General features: G+C 35.7%; 1 protein-coding gene across 20 annotated transcripts; it reads left to right on the top strand.

Moving 5' to 3' along the window:
• Nucleotides 1-1985: 1985 nt before the first annotated feature.
• Nucleotides 1986-25601, top strand: ZNF207 (zinc finger protein 207). Of its 20 annotated transcripts, XR_009491488.1 has the most exons (15): nt 2010-2168; nt 3563-3689; nt 7963-8101; nt 9050-9220; nt 9344-9419; nt 9932-9979; nt 11082-11161; nt 12771-12928; nt 14061-14153; nt 15144-15386; nt 16000-16159; nt 16290-16473; nt 16693-16775; nt 19496-19550; nt 23200-25601. XR_009491488.1 is itself a non-coding variant. In XM_059877818.1 (13 exons), the coding sequence occupies exons 1-12, from the start codon at nt 2128-2130 to the stop codon at nt 16448-16450; spliced, it is 1497 nt and encodes a 498-aa protein (XP_059733801.1). In that variant the 5' UTR covers nt 2010-2127; the 3' UTR covers nt 16451-16473; nt 19496-25601. The 20 variants fall into 20 exon arrangements, 15 of the variants coding, with proteins under 15 accessions (NP_001030345.1, XP_059733801.1, XP_005220042.1 ...); XR_009491493.1 differs by having other exon boundaries at nt 9053-9220; nt 11082-11152; nt 19496-25601; XR_009491490.1 differs by lacking the exon at nt 16693-16775 and having other exon boundaries at nt 23203-25601.
• The last annotated feature ends 359 nt before the right edge of the window (nt 25602-25960 follow it).

Genomic DNA, 25960 nt, shown 5'->3' with positions numbered 1-25960 from the left:
CCTTTGTTTTAAAATTTTATTTTTTAATTGAAGGATAATTGCCTTACAATATTATATTGTATATTGATTTTGTATTGTGAACTTTGCTGAACTCTTATTAGCTCTAGGTTTTTAAAAAATGTATTCCTTAGAATTTTCTGTATATAAGTGTTTCAGTTTTCTAGGGTTCCTGTTAAAGTACCAAAGGCTGAGTGGTTTAAATAACAAAATTTATTTTTTTGGAGGGCTGTGCACCTTGGGGTCCCAACAGTAAAAGTGCTGAGCCCTAACCACTGGACCACCAAGGAATTCCCTAAACAACAGAATTTATAGTCCCACAGTTCTACAATTTTAAGTCCAAAGTCAAGCTGTCAGCCGGGTGGGTTCCTTTGGAGAGCTGTGGGGAAAGAGTCTGTTCCAAGTTTCTCTCCCTGACTTACGGAGGTTGTCTTCTATATCTCTTCATATTGTTTTCCTTCTATTCCTAACTCTCTTACAAAAAAATTCCCTTTTTGTGGTTAGCGGTTCATGCTTTCACTCCAAGAGGCATGGTGCAGCCAGAAAAAAATGTGGGTGGGGTGGGGGAGTTGAAGTAATTTACACAGTCACAGAGTAAGTATGGAGCTGAGTTAGAGTTGAGTTTTGTAAAACATTTTGGCTCAATAGTGAGAACAGTGGATTGGAGTCTGAGAGGCATGTCAGAGAATGTGACAGTAACCTGGATAAGAGATCAAACTGGTCTGCAGTAGGACATTAGTTGCAGAAAAGCATTTTATTCATTCTTCCTAAAACAAAAAATAAGATAATTCTATTTATTTATTTATGCCATGTAGGATCTTAAGGGTCCACTAACCACTGGACGACGAAGGAATTCCCTACAACTCCCTTAAGCTCTCCCTTTTTTTCATCTGTATTAACCGGGTGTTAACAATGGCACCTACATCACAGGTTTGTTGGGACAAGTAATGTAAAACTTACACCTTGTCTGGCACACAAATGCTTCATGGATACCCGCTATTATTTTTTCCTTTTAATAGGAACATGTAATTTACCTTACTAGTTATTTCTCTATGACAAACTGTTCTTTAAATGAAGGCAGAGAAAGTTTAAGTGGCTTGCCCAAAGTCATGCAAATAGGCGGTAGAAAGCGATCCCAAGCACCTGGACTCTAAAGCAACTACACTCTTAACTTGTGTTATTCTCTAACTGTCCTCTTAAAACTCTTAGGTTGCTACCCAGGGACTTCAGCATAAAACGCAACTTCTCAGACTGCTCGAGAATCTCAAGAAGTCATCTTTGCCAGCCTCCTCAGCATCATCTGTTGCCATCAGCCCCTTCACTACCAGCTCCAACCTTACTACCTCTAAACTTTTTTTCAGGTCCTCAGGCTCAAAGACTTGCACTTTTTGCACCCTTAGGGAGATACCCTCTCCTCCACCTCGCCTGCTCCCATTCACCCTTCCGGCAACCTTCTTTGATACCCTGATGACCGCCAAGGCTCTATAAACCCCGCAACACCTCGTATTTCCATCACCTCGGTGACCATGCTGCCGTAATTTACGCACCCATCACCAATGTGTGAGTTACAAGACTGAGACTTCGACTTCTTTGATTCGGTAGTAGAAAAACGTCCACCGCTTACTGCAGAGTAATCAGGGCAATGAAACAAAACGAAAAACTGGGCGCTGTCTCAGTTATCCTTTATTTGTAATTTACCCTGAATTACGCTGGGTAATCTTTTCAGCTTTTCCACCCCCTCCTCTCCCCTCCAATTCGCGAGCGTCTCGGCGTACCTAGGTCACCATATCCTTTACAAAGAAAAATGAGCTCTGAGGAACTCGCTCGCCCACGAAAGCCGAGATGGCAAGCACTGACAAGATGGCCGGCAGCCCGACGGGGCCGCGAGTCTCCATCCACTTAGGACGGAGGCCTGCGTCACGTCACACCCCCCCCCCACCCCCGCCCCCGCTTGGCACCTCCTCCGGCCGCAGAGCCTGACGGGAGACAGAGCAGCGAGCGAAGGCGTCGGCCATTTTGTGGATGTTTCCTGTGGGACGCGGTGGTGGCGGTTGGGTTGGAAGAGTGAGCTGTTCTTCACGTCGTTCTTTACTGTTTGTTTTTTCCTCTTTTTGTCGATAGAGCGCAGTTATGGGTCGCAAGAAGAAGAAGCAGTTGAAGCCGTGGTGCTGGTATCCTTTGTCGGTTTGAAGTCGAGGCCAAGCGGGGGCGCCGGTTAGTGGTGACTGGCTAGGAGAGGCCTGGCTTCGGCCTATGGCGGAGAGTGGGATGTAGGCCTCGAGGTCGGTGGTTTGGTGGTTGGACTGGGATTTGGGAAGACTTGTCAGAAAGTAGGGGCCCTGGGGCGAGAGGCTCTGGCAGCTGTGGGTCGTGGGCCTTCGTGACTCAGGAGGTTCTTGCTTTGGTGCGAGCGTTGACCCCCTGAGGCGACTTGGACCCCATCACCAAGGACAGAGTCCCTTGAGGACTCTGCTGCCACACTACGTTGTTTTGGTGACGATTCAACAAAGGGACTTTCTTCGAGTATAATACGCTCATTGACTCTGGAGGATTAGGAGAGAGCTTCCGGAGTCTGTCACCCACTTTCTTTTTTTGGTAGAATCTGGTTTCGTAAAGGCTTCTGTTAGTCAACCCTGATTTCGACCCCCCCCTTCCCCCCTTTTTATTGCGGGGGTGGGGCGGGGGAGCTAGTTTCCGCGTCTCGCCCTCTGGCGCGTTAATCTTCGGGAAGTAACAGGGTGGGGTTACTTATCTTTCTACCTAGCTTTCTAGGAGTGAAAAAATACGTTTTAGGAATAAAACGTGGCGGTTTATTTTTTTCCCGGGAACGTTAATAAACTACGTTCCAATTGTTTTTATTTATTGTCTTGTACCTGAAAAAGCTTTGCTACAGAACTGAATTTATTTTTGTAATAGTTGAAAAATGGTTACAAGTTTTGTTAAAGTCCTTTTAGGAAAATCTGATTAGTGAGTTAATTCTCGGTAACAACTCTTCTGTGAGTTTAAATGAAACCTTTGGCAACATAAATTCGGAATTGCAGGCAACTTTATGGGTTTTTATAGGAAATGGTTACTTTTACTCGCAGTGAACTTATTTTCAGATTCCAAATTAGTGTTAAATTCTAAATCTGATTATTTTTATGTTCTACTTAATTGAAGTTCTGTCAATATAAATTGTTTTTTTTCTTTTTTTAATAAACATTGATCCCTTGCAGTTAACATCGTGCGTTTGTAAATGTTGAGAGATTGAACAGAAGTTAATTTCGCGTAAATCTGGTGGTAAACGCTGAAATTTGACGAAGCTGTATTGCCTACGGAGATGTGTTTTTTTAGGGTTGGTGAAGAGAGATTGTGGGCTTCCGGGACATTGAAAATTCCAAAATTAGTGGCAGGTTTATTTCTAGTTATATAATACCAAAAGCAGAGTTTGTACAAAGTACTTTTGGTTTTAGCTGTTCCCCGTTTTTAATGTTAAGTAGTGAATAGTGTTCTCTTTAATTGCATATTTATTTTCTATAAGTAATGTTATTGTGCTATATTTTTGTACCTTAACAATAGTGACCAGGTATTGTAATAGAGATTTTGATGATGAGAAGATCCTTATACAGCACCAAAAAGCAAAGCATTTTAAATGCCATATATGTCATAAGAAATTGTATACAGGACCTGGCTTAGCTATTCATTGCATGCAGGTAAGGAGTTTTTTCCTCTTATTTAATATTACTCTATTGTAGTTTGCAAACAGCATGGAGGGAAAACCTTGAATTTCTTTTTGAAACCCAAGGGTGTTTTTTTGTTGTTCATTGCAAAAGATTGGATAAGATGACCAGTTAATTAAAAAAAAAAAAAGGTTGTTTAGCCATGGAGAAGATAAACTATTGATTTTCTATGTTTAAAGAATTTTTATTAGTATTTACCTTTAAGTTATTGATATCTTCATCCTAGGTTAAATATGTGACAGGCTGAAATCACAAAATATTTCCTCAATACTTGGGCAAGAAAACAAAGATCAGAGATTTAAATTTTGTAGGCAATCTGACCAGTTCTACTCCTGTAAGAATTAGTACATAATTAACTGCCATTACTCTGCCATTGAAGGATTTTACAATCTGTTGCCTGCCTGGGGCTAGGTTTAGTTCCACCATTTATTCCATGGGAGGGTAGTATTGTGTTTTCATTTAAAACTTAGGTTTTTTTTCATTTCTAAGTAGGGGGAGCTTTGTAATGTATATTTCTGAAGATCCAGTAAGTTTTATTTTTGAAGATGTTTTATTAAACATTTCTTCTACTTTGTCAGTCCAGAATTGCCTGAATTTTTGCGTAATTGGACCCTAGAGAGGCGTGAGATGAAGGAATCCCCATTGGAAATTACTGTTGGTAGGAGGCAGGGAGGTAAATTAAAACAAGATTATTGTTTCCCCAAGCTTAAAAATAAGTTTTTGTAGATCTTTCTCACTTCTCTCAAGCCAATCAGTAATTTAAAATCCATTCAGAAATGTCAGTGCCTGCTACATCCACAATTTTCCATTGTGGCAATCACTGGTTCTTAGTTGCTAAATCCTGTCTGACTCTCTTTGACTCCGTGAACTGTAGCCTGCCAGGTTCCTCTGTCCTTGCAATTTCTCAGGCAGAAATACTGGAGCAGGTACCTTGAACTCAGGTGTCCTTCATTGCAGGCAGATTCTTTACCGCTGAGCCTTGAGGGAAACCCAGTCACTAGTTACCTGTGACTATTGAAAAAGAAATTTAAAAATGAAAAGTTAAATTCCTCAGTCGCATTATAGCCACATTTCCATTGCTTAGTCACATGTGACTGGTGGATGACTTGTATAGTACAGATATAGAACTTTACCATTTATGTGAGACAGCATTGTACAATATTTGAAGCACCATATATATAGCAGTGAATAAAATAGTCATTTTTGTGAAGTTTAGATTAACATTGTGGAGGAAAACCTATAAATGTTTACTTAGTCTTATGCTGATACATCGGAGAAGGCGATGGCACCCCACTCCAGTACTCTTGCCTGGAAAATCCCACAGATGGAGGAGACTGGTGGGCTGCAGTCCATGGGGTTGCTAAGAGTCGGACATGACTGAGTGACTTCACTTTTCATTTTCATGCATTGGAGAAGGAAATGGCAACCCACTCCAGTGTTCTTGCCTGGAGAATCCCAGGGACGGGGAGCCTGATGGGCTGCCGTCTACGGGTCGCACAGTCGGACACAACTGAAGTGAAGTGACTTAGCAGTAGCATGCTGATACATGATACAGAACTAAAACTAGGTAGAGGGGAATAGGGGCGGGCCATAAGATAGTAAAGGCCTGAATGACAAGCTGACATCTAAACAGAGATTGAAGAGGATGAGGGAGAGATTCCAGGGAACAGCAAATGAAGAACTGTTACATGAGGAATATTATCCTATATTGAGGGAAGAGCAGCAATGTGCTACTTTATATAGGAGGTCTTGTCGGCTGCTGTGTTTCTTTAAGTCTGAATGAAATGGGAGGTTTTAATTGAAGTGTAACATGCTTTGGTGTACTTTGGGTCATTTTGGCTGTAAGGGTGAGAATAGACTATAGAGTGCAGTAAGTCCGTTTTAGGAGTATTCGAGGCAAGAGGTGATGGCGACAGAGGTAAGACTTTGTTGATGAGGTTAGATGTGGAACGTGAGAAAGTGAGGGGTGGAGGATGATCTGAAGGTTTTTGGCTTGAGCAGTGTGAAAAGTGAGTTGAATACAGTGGTAGTCAATTGGCCCTTGGTATTTTGGTATCACTGTGGGTTCAGCCAACCACAGTTGGGAGTCAGTTGATTGAACCCACTATCAACTGAGTGCAGAAATACACAGATAATGGAGGGTGCCATTTTATATAAGGGACTTGAGCATCCTTGGTATGAGGTGGGTAGTCCTGGAACCAGTTCCTCCTCGATACCAAGGGATGACCCCTGATGTGTAGAAAGCTGCGGGAAGAATAGGCTTAGAGGTGAGAATACTATATCATCTTAAGTTAATTTTGAATATTTTAATGTTGAGAAGGTCTTCTTGAATATCCAAATGGAGATAGCATATAAACAGTTGAATCTACGGATCTATAGTTTAGAGAAGTTGGAGCTGGAGATAGAAGTTTGGGAGGATACAGTAAAAGGATGGCTATTTTAAGCCATGATACTAGATGTCCTTAGACAGTATAGATAGAAAAGAGGTGCAAGGACTCCACCTTGGGTATCTCCCAGCATATAGAGGTCAGATGATTAAAATAAACCAATCAAGATTGAAAAGGTAGGAAAACTAAGAGATTAGTGCCCTGGAAGCCAAATGAGGTGTTTTAAGGAGAGAGTTAAATCAAAGCTAGTGGTAGATCAAGAAAGCACAGGACAAAGATTGGTTTGATCAAAGTAGAGGTCATTGATTACTTGTCAGGAGTGCTTTCCTAGGATGAAGAAGATGAAAGGCTGATTGGAGTGCTGGCAAGAGAATGAGAGGGAAAGGAGAGGCACTATTTCAGGGATTTGTACTGTAAGAGAAGAGCAAAGAAATGTCATGAAAGCTGGAAGGAGATTAGTTGATAAACTATTAGTAATGTCTTTAATTGAAATTTTCTATTTATATATTCTTATAGCAGCCTGTGACATAGGCATGGCAGTTAAATCAGACACATGCTCCAGTTTTTATAGTAAAAGATGTTTTTCCCCCTCATTACTTAGAAGCATAATGAAAACTAGTTACTGTGTCTGTGGATGTAGCTATATTTCTTTAAAGAACATAGAGATGACTTCATGTACATCATCAAGAAAAGTAACATTCTAAAAAACCTGGGGGGAAGTGATTACATCATTTATTGAGTAGCTTTATTCATGGATCTTTTAATCATAATTTCTAAATTTCATTTGTGTTTCAGTTTTTTAAATATTTGAGATACTCCTCTAAAGAGAAAAAACAAGTTTTCTTTACCTTTCTTCTGTTCTGTGAAAGAGTCTTAAAGGAAAAGAAAAATGTATTACTTGGACAACTGTATCAAAGTCATTACCCTTACCCTATAAAAGTGATTCTCAAACTTGAACATGCAAAGGAATCACCTTGAAGACTTAGATTCATGGTTGTACTAAGAGTTTCTGATTCAGTAGGACTCAGGTGTGCCCTGAGAATTTGCATTTTTGTTAAGCTTCCAGTTGAAGCCAATGGTCTAGACAAACTACTTTGACATCCTTTAACCTAAGTTAAAACATTTTGCTGAAGGAACCAAGACTGATCAGGGTTTTACCATATTGGCAGAAGTTACTCACTGAGGGTTAGAAATGTTTGATCTAGGAAAGACTATACAGTGAAAAAAGGTCCTGAATTCTCAGTGTTATACAATAATACATCTTAAGAACTTCTTTTTGTGATCAACCAAATACCTTCAGAGATAGTGACAGGTTCTCTGCTATGGCAGTGTTAAGCTCCTTAGGTGACTCATTAGTTGTGGGTAATGCTAATTGTAAATGTCACTTTTGTGGTTTGTAATTACTAGCTTGTCAAGTACATCATTGGAAATTTCAGTTTATTCTGATACTTAATATAATAAGGCTTCATAAGCATTACTTAATTCAGACTTCAGACTTCCCTGATTTGAGTAGTACTGTTACTTTATTGCTAATAATTCAAACAAGATTATAAGCTACACATTGCCAAGTGGTTTTTATATACAGTTTTTTTTTTTTAATCTTAAAAATAACCTGAGAAATTAGGTACTAAATTAGATGAAGTAAACTGAGGCTTAGGTCAAATGATTTGCCCAAACTCTCGAAAGTTGGAGGGTTGAATTCAGTCTCACTGTAGCACCAGTTACTCTTAACCTTTATACTAGATGGTCTATGAGTAATTTAAAATTCCTTTTTAAAAAAGACTTTCATGAGGCACTTCTGTCTATCTAATGGAAGGCTTGTGTTTTGTTTATATGGATTTGTTTGTTTTTTAATTTAGGTGCATAAAGAGACAATAGATGCAGTACCAAATGCAATACCTGGGAGAACAGACATAGAGTTGGAAATATACGGTATGGAAGGTATTCCGGAAAAAGATATGGATGAAAGAAGACGACTTCTTGAACAAAAAACACAAGGTAAGTACTAAGATAAATGCTTAGTAAGTAAATTTCTTAATAAAGCTTCACTAATGAGAGTATTATTACTGTTTTCAAGTATAAATTTAATGGTCGGTATTAGATCTATTTGGGCTTCCCTGGTGGCTCAGACAGTAAAGAATCTGCCTGTGATGCAGAAGACCTGGGTTTGATCCCTGGGTTGGAAAGATCCCCTGGAGGTGGGCATGGCAACTCACTCCAGTATTCTTATGTGGAGAATCCCCATGGAGACAGGAGCCTAGCAGGCTGCAGTCCATGGAGTCGCAGAGTCAGACACGCTGAGCGACTAAACATAGCACAGTACATTAGACCTATTCAGAATTCCACAATTTTGAGGGGTTTTTTGGTCTTATATTTGAAATAGATTTTATTTTGTATACATGGTATTGTTTGGATAATTTTATACGTTATTTTTTTTGCTCATAACTGAATTCCAGGTAGATTTAGCAAGTGTTAAGGCCTTTAAAAATGAAGGTGCCTTGTTTAGATTTATGAAATCACTAGTTGTAAATTTTTAGTACTGTATTTGACTTGGTATTTGCAGCCCTCTCCTATCCAAATGATAGAATCTTCTTAATAACCTAAGAAATATTTTATTTTGAAAAGCGTTACAGGGAGGTCAGACTGCTTTGTCATAATTTACCTTTTGGAGTGAAATAGGAAGCTTGTTTGGTAAAGTATAGCTGATTTAGGAAAATGATTTTTGCCTGCCATAGAATAGGGAGAACATGTTAACCCTTCTTGCTTAATACAGATTGAAAAACCATTCGAAGAGTAAAGAACAGTGTTGGCTGAATTTTTTTTTGCAAAAAAAATTCTCAAGAGCTAGTTGCATTGAAATAAAGTTTTTAAATGTTGAATGTCTTAAACTTGATTTGTTTTTCTTTTCTTTTACTCTATGGGGAAAATTAATTGAGTCTTTTTTAGCAGAGAGTCAAAAAAAGAAGCAGCAAGATGATTCTGATGAGTATGATGATGATGACTCTGCGGCTTCGACTTCATTTCAACCACAGCCTGTTCAGCCTCAGCAAGGTTATATCCCCCCAATGGCACAACCAGGACTACCACCGGTTCCAGGAGCACCAGGAATGCCTCCAGGTAGCACCTAAGGCCTCTTACAATTTAACATTCTCAAGTCTTCATTGATACAGATTAGAAGTATTAATTCTTCCCTCTTAACTTTTTGTATGTTTTCTTCTTGGTGAAAATTCTTATTTATAGGCATACCTCCATTAATGCCAGGTGTTCCTCCTCTGATGCCAGGAATGCCACCAGTTATGCCAGGAATGCCACCTGGGTAAGAAAACTCTTTTAATTGACTTGTGAGCTGATGCCTAGTAGTGATCTTTCTCAGCTTGGGTGTTTACATCAATTAAATGTTATTTTGTGGGGTTTTTTTGTGTTTTTTGCTTCTAAAAGGTATGGGCTCTATTAATTATTAAACTTATCTAATAAAGAAATCTACTAATAAATTTAAGGAATATAAATTTGCCTCTGGAGAGAATAGATTTTTGGGTTTTAGGATAAATGTAGGCAGCCATCTGCTTCAATTGCATCTGATGTAATTAAAGTAGTTGGTTGTAGATTTGAGTTTTTGAGATTCAGAACTGTCCATGACACTTTGTAGTTGTGACAGAAGCAAATTCTGTAAATGATTTGTCAAATCTTCAAGAACTAAAATGAATTTGAGGTGCCCGTGCTCATCACTTTACTTAAAAATATTGTTGGATGTGAAAGGTATACAATACACTTTCCCACTGTATTTTGAAAATCACAGTTAGATTTTGATTTTGTCATACATTTTCACAGATTGCATCATCAGAGAAAATACACCCAGTCATTTTGCGGTGAAAACATGTAAGCATCTCATTCATAATGTAATTCAGGAGGTATAATCATAATGTCATTTTTTTGTGTGTTTAATGGTATCTATTCAGTTGACTTCAAAACTTTTCTAACCTTCCTCACTAAAACTTCTAAAATTTGCAAACTGACACAGATCTCTTAAAGGAGGGAACTAAAAAACATCTGAGGAAATAGTAATAGACCCACATAAATCCTTTTCTAACTGTGCAGCTGTTTTCCCCAAACTGCTAAAAGTTATGAGACTTAGTAGAAGGGGTTGATATTTAAGAAAGAGTATATTCTTAGGTGAAATTACATGCTCTATTATGGAAAGTAATTGAATTTTCTTTAATAAAACCTGTATATAGAAGTTATTCTGTTTGAGTCCTAAATCAAAAATTCACAAAACTTGTAACTTTTAAAGTGAATTGGACACTGATATTTGAAGGTGAGCTCTTCTAAGGAAAGGAAGATAAATATGGGTTATGCTTTTAAGTCCTGGTTTAGTGTTAGGAACTTTCTACATAAAAAGTAGAGACTGAGTTTAGTTTTGGTTATCTTTGGTTATCTTAACTACAGATTGATGGTAGTTTATGTTTGTGCATCCCCAGAAAAAGAAATCTTCACTCCATAGAATACACTTACTATTTTTTCTTTTTGAAAAAAAATCTGACAGCTCTAAAATGGAGGGTTCTTTTTAAGGGGGGAGGTTTTTGGTTTTGTTTTCATTTTTTAATTTATATTCTGTGGATATATTCCAAGTGAGACAAAAAATGATTTTGTTTTCCAGTTACACATTTTAGATAAGGCCTCTTGTTTTTAAGAAGAGTAAAATATTTGTTCTCAATAACTTCAAATGTATTAAAATATTCTTTTAACAGACACTGAATTTTTTCACCCCTATTCTACTGGTAAACCAGAGAGTTTGCTGGGTTTTAGGGGATTTATTAGGATTGTTTTAGTGTGTTGTATGTTCTTTTCACTTTGATAGATTTCAATATTAGAGGTCAAATTCAAGTCTTTATTGTTGTTTCAGGCTTTTAGCTAGAATATTTTCTAATGTTTTATGCTGTTAATTAACTTTAGTTGTCTCTTGAAATTTGCTTTCTAATAGAATGATGCCAATGGGTGGAATGATGCCACCTGGACCGGGAATACCACCTCTGATGCCTGGTATGCCACCAGGTATGAAATGTTAGTTTCCTTTTTAATATGACATATAAAAATACGACATGTTTTATTCTTAAGTATTTTGAATAACAGATTTATGAGCGTTGGTACAATGTGATTTTAAATTTTCTATGGGTTAATAACTTCTTTTAAAATTACTGTGAGAAATGTATTTTTTTGTTTTGTTTTTTTTTTGAAATAGATAGTAAAAGTATGAGTTACTGAGCTTGTGACTTAAGAGTGGTTATATAAGGACTATTTTAGACAAGTAATGGAGACCCTTAGCAAGTAACAGAAAAATCCAACCCTAAGTGGTAGATTTGGCGACTATGGCGATAACAAGAACCCATACTTTCTTAAATTTGCCGCTTTGCCAGCCTTAGCTTTTGTTCCTCAGACATGTTACTCAGTAGTTCGAAGATGACTCAGGCAAGAAAGGGTGCTTTTATTTCTTTTACTTTATGGCAAAGTAACTTTCTAGCCTCTTAGATATCATTTGCCAGAAAAAGTCTAATGGACCCCCTAGGTACAAGGAAGCCTGCAAATTAATTAAAATATCTTGACTTCTTAGTCTATAATGTGAGGGGATGGGATTTGGTTAGCCCAGGAAATAAGTGTGGCACAGAAGTTTTCATGAGATTCTCTCGATCTGTTGCCTAGTTTTTTAATCCTAGCACGTTTGATTTGCAATCCATAACAGATTCACATGTACTCAAGTGATAGTATAAAAGGAACAGGAAAAATAAAGCAGCAGCAAAATTTGAATCATAGCTAGTGCAACCATTAATTTTGAGATGGCAACTTCACATACATTATGATCTGAGACAACTTAAGACCTTTAAGGAATAAAGAAAAATAATCTGTATTCATTTGGTAATGGGAAGTCAGTAAGTTTTAAATTATTTTGAGGCACTTGGAAGAACAGCTAGTGGTGCATTTAGGAAAATGTATGTACTTTGGCCACCTCATGCGAAGAGTTGATTCATTGGAAAAGACCCTGATGCTGGGAGGGATTGGGGGCAGGAGGAGAAGAGGACGAGATGGCTGGATGGCATCACTGACTCGATGGACGTGAGTCTCAGTGAACTCCGGGAGTTGGTGATGGACAGGGAAGCCTGGTGTGCTGCAATTCATGGGGTCGCAGAGTCGGACACGACTGAGCGACTGATCCGATCTGATGTATTATTTAAAGGAGTAACTTCGTTTCTGGAATAATTTTTATTACTAATAGTAATTAATAGTAAATTAATAGTTTTAATAGTAAAACTTATTAATAGTTTTTATTGCAGTTTGCATTAGAGTTCTGGAAACATCTATTAGATGATTGAAATAATTTCTATTAAAAAAAGAAATAATTTCTATATGTTTGAAAATTTTATTGCATTAGTAATAGGCCTAATTGTTGATCTGCCCATATACAGGTTTTCTCGTGGTTATCTTTAACGTCTAAAAATTTTAAAGAGGAACAAAGTCATATAGAAAGTTGGAGGCAGAATTGTTCCAAGTGGCAAATGCCTAGGTTCTCTGAGCCTCTTTGAGTTCAGCAGTCAAGAGTTAGTAATTTTACAGTATAGGGTTTTTTGTTTTCTTTTTTTTAATTTAATTGGCTACAAGTTTTTTTAATTCTCTGCAGGTATGCCCCCTCCTGTTCCACGTCCTGGAATTCCTCCAATGACTCAAGCACAGGCTGTTTCAGCTCCAGGTATTCTTAACAGACCACCTGCACCAACAGCAACAGTTCCGGCTCCGCAGCCTCCAGTTACTAAGCCTCTTTTCCCCAGTGCGGGACAGGTAAGGTGAAACTCTTGAAAAAGGAGTGCATTAATATTTAAAGGTAAAGTGCAGTTTACTGAAATCCTTCAGTTTGTCATAGGTTATTTAAGTATTTCCTAATCTTTTTAATATAATTTATTAACTATACTAAAGAGTGGCCTATTCTCTCCCATGTTTGCACACATTGATTTCCTCTACTCAAAAAAGATTAACTGAAACCAGAGAATAGTGTTGTATGTTGTTTTTTCATAGTAATTAATGCTGGTTACTCTTCACTTTATTAGAAATGGAAATTTAATTTCTGAGAGCTTAAATAAAAATGTTCCTCTTTTACATAATGATCTCTGGGTAGAATGAAACCAAAGACAAAAATGTAAAATCCTATAGCAAATTATTTTGGGGTTCTTACTTTAATCTAGAATTGTTAAACAATGTTGCACTGTTGTAGGAAGGGCATCATTTAATGGATTTTGACCTAGTTATACTGGTATTTCCTATTCGTCTTTTTTTACCCCTCACCAGAACTCAGAAGCAAAAGATTATTTTATATGTAGTATGTATGTAATGGTTGGTAACCCAGTTTCATTCTGAATTAGGCAGGTGTGTTTAATTCATTCAGAATTCAAAAGATCAGGATGTATGTTCTTTATTGTTCACCTTAAAATGATCCATTAGATGTTTTCTTTTTTCAACTCTTTCCTATTTGTAGTTAAAAGGCACTTTTTAAGTGCTTTTTAAGGCATATTACCTTATGTTTTTGAGGTTGGGGTGATCTCTTTTTTTTGAGAGATGTTATTAAACTTTTGGCAAATATTGTTACTGAGAAAATTGAAGTAATGCGTCATAATTCTCAGTTTAAGGTATCAGTTTTGAAATACCATAGTGCAGAACACCTTAGGTTTAGGTGGAAGAAAAAACTGGTTAATTAGATTTATTGATATAGAATTCAAGTTTTTTTGAAGCTCATACTGTCACTCTGTTTATTGCAAATGCATTAACTGCCTACCTCTATATATAAAACAGCTTTGATGGCATTGTATTTTGCATTTACAGAAATGCAATCTATACTGGAAAAAAAAGTCTACCACGTGGCTTATTTTCACCCATTTGTTTGGAGACTTTTCATTGTTTCCTTTCTTTTATGCTACAGATGGGGACACCTGTAACAAGCTCAAGTACAGCTTCATCCAATTCAGAAAGTCTGTCTGCATCTTCTAAAGCTCTGTTTCCTAGCACAGCACAAGTACGCAGGAAGTTGCAGTTTAAAATTGTTAAAATGGCTTTATAACTTAACCCTTTGGACCCTACTTGAAAACTAAATCTTATCCCAAAAATATATTATTTAATTTTTTAAAAATAAAATTAATGGCTTATAAATCAATGGTATTGGAAAATTTGAACTACATAATAATAGAAAAAAATGTACCCCAAACTCCTATGGCTCTAAAGGGTTAAAAGCATGTAAGCAGTAAGTGCATTATAGTGGCCAATGATTAGCTTGATGCATGAGTAAGCTATTCTGTTTTATGCTGTTTAATGCATCACATATAACGTAAGGAAATTTAGTACTCTGCATTTGGTTCTAAAAATTGGCCTAATTTACATGTTTCAGATGCATAGTGTTACAGAAAGTAACATTTATTACTGGTAACTTTATGCTTAAAAGCTCTACTGAATCCTTTTGTCCATCATAATCATACAGACATTGTTAATTGAGCGGACATTGTATTACTATATAAAGAATACTTCTGAAGGCCATATCTTTAATGTGTCACCATTGATAATTGTTTATGGTAGACTTGGTAACTGAAATTTATGCCAACATTTTTTTGTATTCTATAATTTGACTTTTTGTTTGGTAGATCAATTTTTAAAAAATAATTTAGAGTAATGAAAATTGAACATGTTATTTCATGATACAATACAGTATTTCATCAATTAGGAATAATACAAAGCTTTGTAAATTAAGTAATTTTTGGTGAGGAGACATGCTGTCTGAGAAATTACATAAGCAGTCTTGTTTCTTGTTTCCCCTGCTGTGTTTTAGATGTGCTTTGATTCAGCATCTTTCAATATTATATGTTATCTTAAATTTTGTGGATTGATCATGATGTTAACTTAGTTTTCATTTAAAATTTTGTCCCTTATTGAATGTTAGTGTATTGTTTTTAAGTTAAATTGGTAGTAAATAAATTCAGTTTTGAGGTTTTATTGATGAAAGATTGTTTTACAGGCTCAGGCAGCTGTCCAGGGACCTGTTGGTACAGATTTCAAGCCCTTAAATAGTACCCCTGCAACAACTACAGAACCACCAAAGCCTACATTCCCTGCATATACACAGTCTACAGCTTCAACCACTAGTACAACAAATAGCACTGCAGCTAAGCCAGCAGCTTCCATAACAAGTAAGCCTGCTACACTTACCACAACCAGTGCAACCAGTAAGTTGATCCATCCAGATGAGGATATATCACTGGTAAGTTGTTTACAATTTTTTACTAGCAGAGTTTGATTGAGTACTATTGTAGCAACTTGTTCATTTGAAAAAATTTTAATTTGTGTACCAATGGTCTTACAGTCTGATTGGATGCCAAGTAATTTTTGCCATTAGAATTTTTTATTTTTACCATACTAACTTCACAAAACGAGGTGAATATTGCATATTTTGATCTTAGATCCAGTCCCCATCCCCTAACACTATATCTAAAAGAAGGTAGTGAGTTGGGTTCTTACTCTTAAAAATTAGTTTAGTTGGACATAAACTGGTAAATGAATTGAAGAAGCAGTTAAGTGTGCGATAGAATCTGCAGATTGCTTACTCTACATACACCTTCTTGATTACAGTATCTTGCTGAAGCAATTTATAATTCCTGGATAGCTGTTCAAACATAACATACTTCAAATATAAAAATAGGTGATGTTTTCTTAAGGCATCAAGGTTTTAAGTAGTTGGATTGATTTGTGTTGTGAAAGTAACTGGAATGTAAGAGTACATTTAAAAATGACTATAAAGACTTGAGATTCTTGCCTTCATGCTTAACAACTCTCTGTGTTCATATGTTTCACATCTCACACATTTTTATTCCTAGGAAGAGAGAAGAGCACAGTTACCTAAATATCAACGTAATCTTCCTCGACCAGGACAGGCTCCCATGGGTAATCCACCTGTTGGACCAATTGGAGGTATGATGCCACCGCAGCCAGGCATCCCACAGCAACAAGGAATGAGACCCCCAATGCCACCTCATGGTATTCCTCTTTTTTATGTTTTTTTTATTCAGTATACACACAAAACAAATTTATATGCAAAATACATTACATTTAAAAGTACTGTGCATAGACTGAATCTATCTTTTTGTGTTTTAAATGTGTTTTTTAGGTCAGTATGGTGGTCATCATCAAGGCATGCCAGGTTACCTTCCTGGTGCTATGCCACCATATGGGCAGGGACCGCCAATGGTGCCCCCTTACCAAGGTGGGCCTCCTCGACCTCCGATGGGAATGAGACCTCCTGTAATGTCGCAAGGTGGCCGTTACTGATCTTACTTCATCCAGTCTAATAGGTTTGGAGATTAAACCTTTTCTCAACTTGTGCTGTTTATATAGCCAAGCTTCCGTCAATAAGGCGTCATTGTGACTTTAACAAAAACATTATCTTCCCACATACCAGGAACTATTGGACATTTATTTTACATGGGAAAATTTATTTGGAATAATAAAGCAGGAACTTTTCCTGAAGTTGCAATTTATACTGTATGGCTTCTTTTTCATGTTTCATCTAGGTTTTTAGAAGTGAAGTATAGTAAATTTGGTTCGTTATATTGTGAAGGCGCTGGAATTACATGAACATACCACCTTAATAAAGGCAAGTTCTGTAAGCTTACATTGCTATTTGTAAAGTTATGCCTTCACAGCATTTCAGATGCTGTTGGACTTCATGTCCCCAACCTAGCTTGGTGAGGGCTGTAACTGTCTCCAAGTACCTGTACATTGGAAGTCTGAATGTGTAACAATATTTAATGTATTTAGAGTTCCTCATGTTGCAGGGTTTAAGAAATCTGACCCTCCAAGGTCATGTGACTTTTCTGTACTGTTAAACTTCATTGTAATAAAATGAGAGAAAAATTTATGCCTTTTTATTCATAACCCAGCTGTGGACCACTGCCTGAAAGGTTTGTACAAATGCATGCCAGAGTAGATGTCCACATAATAAAATTCGTAGTTATCAATGCAATTTTGATATATCATTGGATTCTGTCATTGAATTGTAGGTTGTTCGTTAGCTGCATGTTTTTAACTGGATAGTGTATGTGGAATTGTATGTTAATCCTTCAGTTGACAAAAAACTTAGAGATATATACATATATATATATATATGGGTCAGAGTATGAAATCTTTATATTGTGTCACCCTTCTACCCCCTTGGTGTCAGTACATGTTAGATATCATAGAGACTTAAAATGTAAATCCTGATATTCCCTTCTTCCTGCTGCTGATGTTTAGAGCCTAGTGCCAGACCCATTCATTTCCTTTTGATTATATTTGAAACTGCAGTACTGAATGGACCTCAGAAGCTTTTCAGGTGCAAAATTCTAGAAGCTTAGGTGCATGCAGTAATAGCCTTTTGTGCTGTTAATGGCTGGTATGTATTCTAAGTATAATTATGAGAATCTAAATGTGCCTCTGTTAAGATGGTTAACAGATGGATTTGAAATTTTTTACTATGTTTCTGGAAGATTTCATTATTTCTTTGATTAAATGGCTGCCTTCTGTTATTAAGCCTAAATGGCTTTTTGCTGTTAACCTTTTCATCCTTGGAAATTTGAATGTTAAAACTGTTCTATGGAGAACTTTTCTGTAGAGATGACTGCTATTATTCAGTATCTTGTGTTGCAAGTCTCATAATAATAGCTTGTTGACCACTTTTTGGCGTCTATTTTAAAATCTTTTATAGAATACTTTTATGATTATTTAAGTATCAAATGACTTGTACAAAGTATAATTATTATGAACTCAAGTTTAGTTTTCCTCGATACAAAGTTAAAAGACAGCTAAGAAAATAACATTTCTCTATAACCTTATGTGGAGGTGTAGGTATCAGACAGAATCTGAAGTTTTGTTTAAAAAAAAAGTTTAACCATGTAACAAAATACTAAAGGATGTTTTAATTATCATAAAAGAGTCTGTATATAAGTGACAAGTAAAGTCATTGATTTAAAGAAAACACTGAGTATTACAAAGCTGAGTGCCATTTGTTTTGTTCCAGTGGTGTTACAGCTCCTGTGCTATGTATCACCAGGAAAGCATTTCTTTCTCTACCCCTTTTCTTAACCAGCGCCTACCTACCAAGATAGTTTTGGAATTATCGTATATGTCTTAGATTTGGAAGTACGTATATCATACTGCCAAAGACCTGTGTTGAGAATCTTTAAGGTCAAGATGGCACAATTTAAATTTAGAATTATTAAATAGGAAATGTTTTCTCAAACCAAATATCTCCCAAGCATTTCATGTATAGGATTATCAATAAACCAGGAATGGATGATAGCAATGGGGCAAAGGGGGCAGGAAGAGGGTAAAAATGGGTTAGTAATGTTTCAAAAAATTTGCAAAGCCTCATTTGCATTTAATGCAAAGAAAACCAATATATTGAGGTTGCTTTCTGAGATCCATGAAGAGAAAACACTAGTACTTTTGAATAAGGGGTAGAATTCTAATTAGAAGTTATTGTAAAATGTTATGCATAGCACATAGGCACATCATCTCTTGTGTTTGTATGTATATGGCTCAGATGGTGCCCATTTGGTATATTTAATGTGTAATTTGTGCATGCATCAGAGCGTAATAAGCTTCTAGAACATACTTTTTACCTAACTGCTTCTGGGGTCCATATTATGGTTCAGTAATGAGTGGAACAACTTACGTTGAAGTAATTTTAACTCTTTGACTTAACTTTCTGAAATAATGGATGGAGTTCAGTTTAAGTAAACTTCATCTGCCCTCAGAGAAGACAGCTTTGGGGACCCAGTTATATACAAGCAGGCATTGTGATTAACATAATTTAGGAGGTTGTCAGATTAATGAGACTGCCATCTTTGGCTCTAGCATACATCCATTGTCACCACTTGAAAAAAAAAAAAAGAACCACTATTTTTGTCTGGCACTAGTTTCTATTGTGTAGCTTTTACTACTGTATGACAGTAACAAGGCCAGCAGGTGAGGATCAACTTTTGAGGGACTGCTGGAATATCATTTGACTTGAATTCTTACTGTCTTAGCAATCTCTCACACATTTACCAATTAGAAATGGGGTAAATATTCTTTGAGCCCTCCTATTCCACTGATCAAGTTGCATAATTGAACTTAAACTTAGTTTAATTAAATTTAGTTATTTGTGGGGGTGGGGGAGAGTCCCAATAAAAGTATGGACTCAGAATGGAATTACAGTGGACAATAGATTTTTTTTTTTAAAGAGCTACTCCTTTTTTCCTATGCTTGCTTGATCATTGGGATTTTTTTTAATGCATGTCTTTTAAATTAATTGGGTAATGTTTTTCTAAAATTAAAATTTTCTTCTTCCTATAGCCCTGCCATAGGACAGGCTGAGGCTGAGTCTCAGTGTTGCCCTGTTCAGTCTGAGGCAAGTGGGATTTATTTTATTCCTTATAGGGGCTTTCACAGCTTTATGGCTGTTGGATATTCATGTCCCCAAACTTGCAGCAAGTTTGGTGAAGGCCCCTAAATTTAATTAAATTTAGGGTTTTTATACTCTTTTGGCAGAGAAGGCTCTATATTAATATTCACGTTTGACTGTGGTGTTAATAAACAAAATATTTGACATGTAATTTGTGTTACATAATACTTAACAGCCTCAGTAAAGCTGGTATTACTTACATTGAACTTTAGGAAATTGACAAAATTTGACATTCTTGATTTGGAGGCCTGATATGTTTCATTCAAATTTTCCCTTTCACTTTTTAGGAAAATCTGGTTATTTTCTTCTCAAACTTATTAAATTTAACCTCAAGGATAAGTTTAATCATTAGATGTGCCACTGGATAGTGAAATCTACTTTTTTTAATCCCAAAGTTATTCATTGAAGGTTGAAAGGCCATCTGGAAATGCTTGTGATTTTTAATATATATAAATCTCACCACATTAGAGCAAATGTTAATGTAGAGCCCTGTGAAAAGTGGGAAGATGGTGTGTATGTGTGGTATGTATGCGTATACACTACACATTTGGTATAAAAAACGTTTGGGTATTACGACTTACAGTATGGGTGGATTATTTTCAAGCAGTCAAACTGAAATTGTATCACATAGTAAAGTTAGTATATTGAACTGTGGTTTTGGAATGATATTTTGAGTTTCATTTTTATCTTTACTGAGCAATATTTGATGCAATATGCACACATGAAAAGCATCTATGTATGTTTCCAACCAAAAATTGCTTTTATTTGGTTAAGAAAAGTATGTGTATATGTTGTAGGGGGCAAGTAAATGGGGAACTGGAAGAGAGGCCAAATCATTAACTTGGATTACTCTTGTTCCTTCCTGTGTTAAAGCCATCATTCTATGCAGATAGCATTTTCCTCTGAACAGTAACAGTTAACGTAGTAGCAAACTCAGGCTTGTGTTTCTTTGTGGTTTTAATTCTTGGAAGCGTAAAGAAATACACATTCAATGAATTCCAAATTTTCATGTCTGTAACTAGAACATATGCTTTTCTCTGTAACTGAATCATGGAAAGAAGATAACAATGTTTGAAAAAAGAATATGTCACCACAAAAAAATTCCGTTGGAATATTTTACTCCCTGCTCAATAATTGCACCTTTTAAGACTCCTTAGTTGGAGGTGCTTTCTGTTATAGCCACCATTGCCCCAATATATTGAAATATTCAAGAGTGAAGTTGCTTGTCCCAATTCTGATAGTGATCATTGAAATAATTATAATTGGAATATACTCTTAAACATTTGAGTGCTGGGGTGGGAGGGATTTTCTAAGGGTGACATAATTTATTGAAGGTGATAAGATGTAGGTTCCTTGAACTCTGTAGTTCTGTGATTCAGACAAATAACAATTTTAAGAATTACTTAACTTTCAGGTGTCTATCATGTCCACTGGTAAAACTTGGTAAATTATAGAAAGGAAATGTTGAAGTCACTTACTTTCTGAGATAAAATTTTGTTTAAACTGACACTTGCGTTGGTTTTGAGATTTTTTTAAAGTAGGAAACATGTAACCTAAAATTTGTATAAATCAGGTATGTCTTTAAGGTGGTATTTATCTACCATATTGAATAACTTTTGTATGTTATTCCAAAATGAAACTGGTTCTCTCTTACTCTTTTATGGAAGTCTTCTAAAAGAAAGGATTCATTATGAGACTATTGACTATAAGGCAGAGTTTTGTAAGTAAACATTCTCCCAATTATACTTCTGCTTGCAATCCTCATGATTTGAATATTAGTGTAGGTTACTCCTCTCTTAACCTTCTTTCTCAATATTTTATTTTCTGTTATCTGAATCATTTTAATAAATAACCATTTGTTTTTATAGCATATAAATCATCTAACATTTCTGTGTGATTTCTTGGCAAAATAAGCAGCTACATATAGTGTTATGCACATACTGGATATTCACAATTTTGTGGTTAAATATCTCCAATATTTCCAAGTGTTTTCGTGTTTTTACTTGGCATTGTGTTGGAAAATACAGTTTTTAAAAGAAACTAGATTCTTCATTAAGGCTTGGAGAAGAACTGCTTTTTTATAAGCATTGTTTTTCCTGACCTTTTGCATAGTATTTTGGCCATAAAAGGAAAAGCCTTTCATTTTCATCCGAACTCAAAAAAGAATAGTTTGAAACTCTTACTAGTTTGAAATTATTGAACCTTCTCTCTTTAAACTTAATTAATCTTATGTAGTCTCAGGGGAAATTATACTAGTCAGGATATAGAAGTCATTTTAAGGTAGAAATTGGAGACCCAAAGTCAATCTTCACTGAAGCTAGTTTGAGCTATTTATTTCTATTTGACGCAAATTGAACATAGTATTGTAAATGAAGACTGATATAGTTAGGTTATTTAGGAGGCAAATAATGACCAACTTTCTTAAGAAAATATGTTTGTATAATTGTAGTTTTTGTCAAATTAACTGCAGAGAAAATACATGTGAGTAAACTGAACAATTGATTACTTGGATCCCAGCCATTAATTCCAAATATTGTAGTGCTATGTAAAGTTGTGATACAGCACAGCTTCAGTAATGTGCTGTGTTGGGTCAGGAGTTTTTGTAATGCTTTGTGTGTAAAAAGGGGGAAGTCCTTTATTGGAATTTTCCAGGCCTTTTGGCATTCTTACTGTGTCTGGGTTTTGTTTTTTAACCATTATTATAGTTAAGAATTGTATGTTTTGTTTTGGTTTAATTGTATGTTCAGTTTTGGTTTAAATATAAGGAACTGGCAATGAAATTCATTGATGCCCAACTTGGATAAAAATGAAGAATGTTGTTTACCCAGCTTACTACACACAAACCAGTAGTGATTATTTGGGAGAAGCCATTGTATAGTGTTGTTGACTTTTTTAAGAACCATAAATACAACGAAAAGTGACAGCATTCTGGCCTTGGTTTACATTCATTATGAAAGGTTTCACCAAATCATTTATTGCAATGTAGCTTGTCAACATTTTATTCATAAATAGTTTGGTGGTCAGTCAAAGATGAAAATAAACAAGATTTGCTGCACCATTTCCCAGTTTCTATTAATAAAACAAGGCTGCTTAAGTACCCAAGTGGACCAAGGAAAGTGTTACTAAAGTTTCTGGAAGTTTGAGTTAGAAAAGTGAGACATTTTAGTTATTGAACAGAGCCTTCCCTTTTAGTTAATAGCTTGTTACTATACTTGTAGGAGAAGCGATAGAATTTACTTTTTTGCCCGGGTTCTTAAAATTGAAAATCTTTAGTATAAGGAAATGAAGTCAAGTATTTTAAAAGTTGAATCTTAAAATATTCAAGTTTACCCTTAGAGTAACTTGTGTTTTCATAGTAAACATACCAAAATAGTTTATTAAAATTGAGATGTATCCAAGAGATATACAGTATTAGTAACTCAGTCTCGTAAGATCACTCTAAATTTAATAGCCAAAATAAGGTAATTTTTTAAGACTTAGGGAAAAAAATTTTTAACTGTATTAATGTCAGACTCTGAGGAAATTTTATGCGCATTGACTTTTTAAACTGAATTGAACTCCTCAGTTTAATACAATTTGTGTTTTTGTTAACTAGCAGCAGAATTTCAGCATTTGCTACTTACTGGTAGAGAAGAAAAATCCCACAGCCCTGCCAGTACAGGTTAGTTTAATCTGTAAGTACCTGATGTTCCTATTTTTTTCAAACATATCCATATAACCCACACAAGGAAGAAAGCTGTGCAGTTATTAAATGTGAGTATGACTAATAGAGATCCATTGGACACTTTCAGACACACAATTTTTGGGCCAAAGTAGCTCTAGGTTTGATCACCTTAGTTGTAATAAAGGTGTAATACTGCTCCTTTATCTGGTTATGATTGAACCTAAATACATAAATTGTACACAGGAGGAAGACCGTGGCAGTTTCAATTGGCTGTACGCTCATGTTGGTATATAGAGTGCAGGTGTTTGGCTTCAGGGTATCCTACTTAAGCCACTCCTGTGGTGGAACTCATAGTTTTTTAACTTTTTACAATGTGAATCAACAGACAAAAAGTCACGTTTCCTCACCTCTAGCAGTGATAAATGGCGTGCAATCATAAGCTAGAAATTTTTTTTTTATACCTTTTTTGATCTTACATGTTTTTAGCAACTTTTGCTGTAATTAAGTACTGATTTAGTTCATCTTTTTTGTATACTATAACCTATTCTGTTGGTGCACCACCATTGTGGGTTCGTTTTATTTTGAACTAAGCAATATTTTAATTACCAATGAACGCTGACTATCAAGAAATCTAGACAGGTTTCTTTGTGTATTCCTCTTGAGGGGCAATGAGGACATATACATTAAAGTTTTTGTTAGTTTCATTAGTTCTACCAGGATTCATTGTCGACTTGAACCATCCTTCAAAGATTTCCTTTAAGCTGTAAATATTATGCTTTTATGTTGATAAAAATTTTAAATACTGAGGAGAGAAGAAGAAAGTGTACAATTTAGTTTACACAAGCCTGAACCATTCTTCAGTCTGTATGGCTTCCTCTTCACCTTAAGTGTAAAGTTGTATAATATGGGACAGTCTTTTCATAAAACTAGCTGATCTTTTATTCATATTAAACTGGGATGGTGATGAGCCACTGAAAACAGATCATCTCAATGTTAATATGAAAGTCATGTTTTCAGTTAAGTGTTCTAATGACCTTGATTTATCAACTGATAATATTTTTTATAAGATACTAGCTTGGTTTTTTTAAATATAAAATTGCCTAAGGGCTTAAGTTTCATTGCCTTTCACAGTTTAATCTGTATAAGAAATGGTGTACATACAGTGGAAATGGTTTTCCTTAAAACCATCTCTTTAAAGCTGCTTTGCTGGTGAGTACTTACTATTTTATACTTCATATAATTACTATTTCTCTAAAGTTGGACACTTTGATGGCAGTGTCTTGAGTTTCTGTGTTCCTCAACTATTATCTGAATCAAGAATGTTAAGGTGATTATTTGACTTCCTCACAGTTCCTAATAATTGGGGCTCACTTTTTTCCTAACCTTCACTTACTAGACTCTAACTGCAGAAACTTTTAACATGTAAATTATTTCCTTTTGGTGAGATAGGAAAAATGTTTTTGCTCAAAACTAACATTTAAGGAAAATCTTTTACAGATTTTTTTGTAGTTGACAGAAAATTTTTTTCTCAGTGCTTTTGATTGCCATTTTACATAAGTATAAAATTTAAAGACCACAATTTCTGTCTGTCCAGCAATTCCTGAGCAGTTAACTGAGAGTAGAGTAAAGGAAAGTTTGCCCAAAATGGTCATGCAGACTAATTGCTTACACAGAAGCCTCTGAGTGAAGCTTGAAAATTTCAAATGTACTCTTAAATCATTCTAACCTTGCATGAAAAGCTTTGGTTGGAATACTGATTTCTAGGACTGTGTATACCAGTGGAAATTAGCCTGAGTATATTTCTAATTACTTGATCCCTGTTTAATCATTGTATCACATAGATTCCGCCCGCCCCCGCTTTAGCATTTAGTCACATCCTAGCTAATGTCAATATATGCTAAGGATGTTTTCAGATTGTTTCTCCTGCTGTGATCTTTGTCAGTCAGTAATAAAGAGGCAACTCTTTGCTTTTTAGTATGAAGAGTGATCGTCTTCTAAAACCTGAAAATTGATATCTGAGTATGTGATAATGGTGATGTATTGTTCTAGATAAGCACTAAACAAAGTGTGGACCCTCAATTGATGTCTTTAAGATTTAAAGTGAAGTATATTTCTAAGGAACTCTGTCCTTTCCTAGCAAGGATAAGCAGACACTGAAAATTTGGTAAGTATGTAACTTTAAATGCATGTAATATTTGAATAAATAGCTAAATTTCCATGGTTTAAGGTAGTATCTAGACATAAACAAGAATTCTTGAATATCCTTTGTGACTTAATGTGTCTAGCATTTTTACAAATTTGTGTGCACACTGATTAAATTGAAAGGTACCTTACTCCTTTGTCTCGTTTGTTTTTATTTTTATAGTGCATTACTAATTTCATATTTCAAACTTTTTTCAGAGTAGAAATAAGTGGCGGGTAAAGAATATCTTCAAGGAAGAATTATTTAAATGTCCCCATCTTAAAACCCAATGATCTTCTGTTTACCTTAAGGCTTCTGTTCTTACAGCTCCAGTTAGATCTGACAGATAATAGGCAACTGATCAAAAATGGGAATGAAATCTTTCTGCTCTTTCTGGAGTGTTGTGGGAATCATTGTATAATAGTAAAATATAACTTAAGGCAACAGTGGATTTTCAGGGAAGCAGTGTTTTAAAAATTAAGAGAGAAAGGTGGTGAGATTTTGGAATCT

The sequence above is a fragment of the Bos taurus genome, chromosome 19, assembly GCF_002263795.3.
Source record: "Bos taurus isolate L1 Dominette 01449 registration number 42190680 breed Hereford chromosome 19, ARS-UCD2.0, whole genome shotgun sequence".
Taxonomy (NCBI): domain Eukaryota; kingdom Metazoa; phylum Chordata; class Mammalia; order Artiodactyla; family Bovidae; genus Bos; species Bos taurus.
Note: the sequence above shows the minus strand (reverse complement) of the source record. Positions and strands in the feature narration are given on the sequence as shown.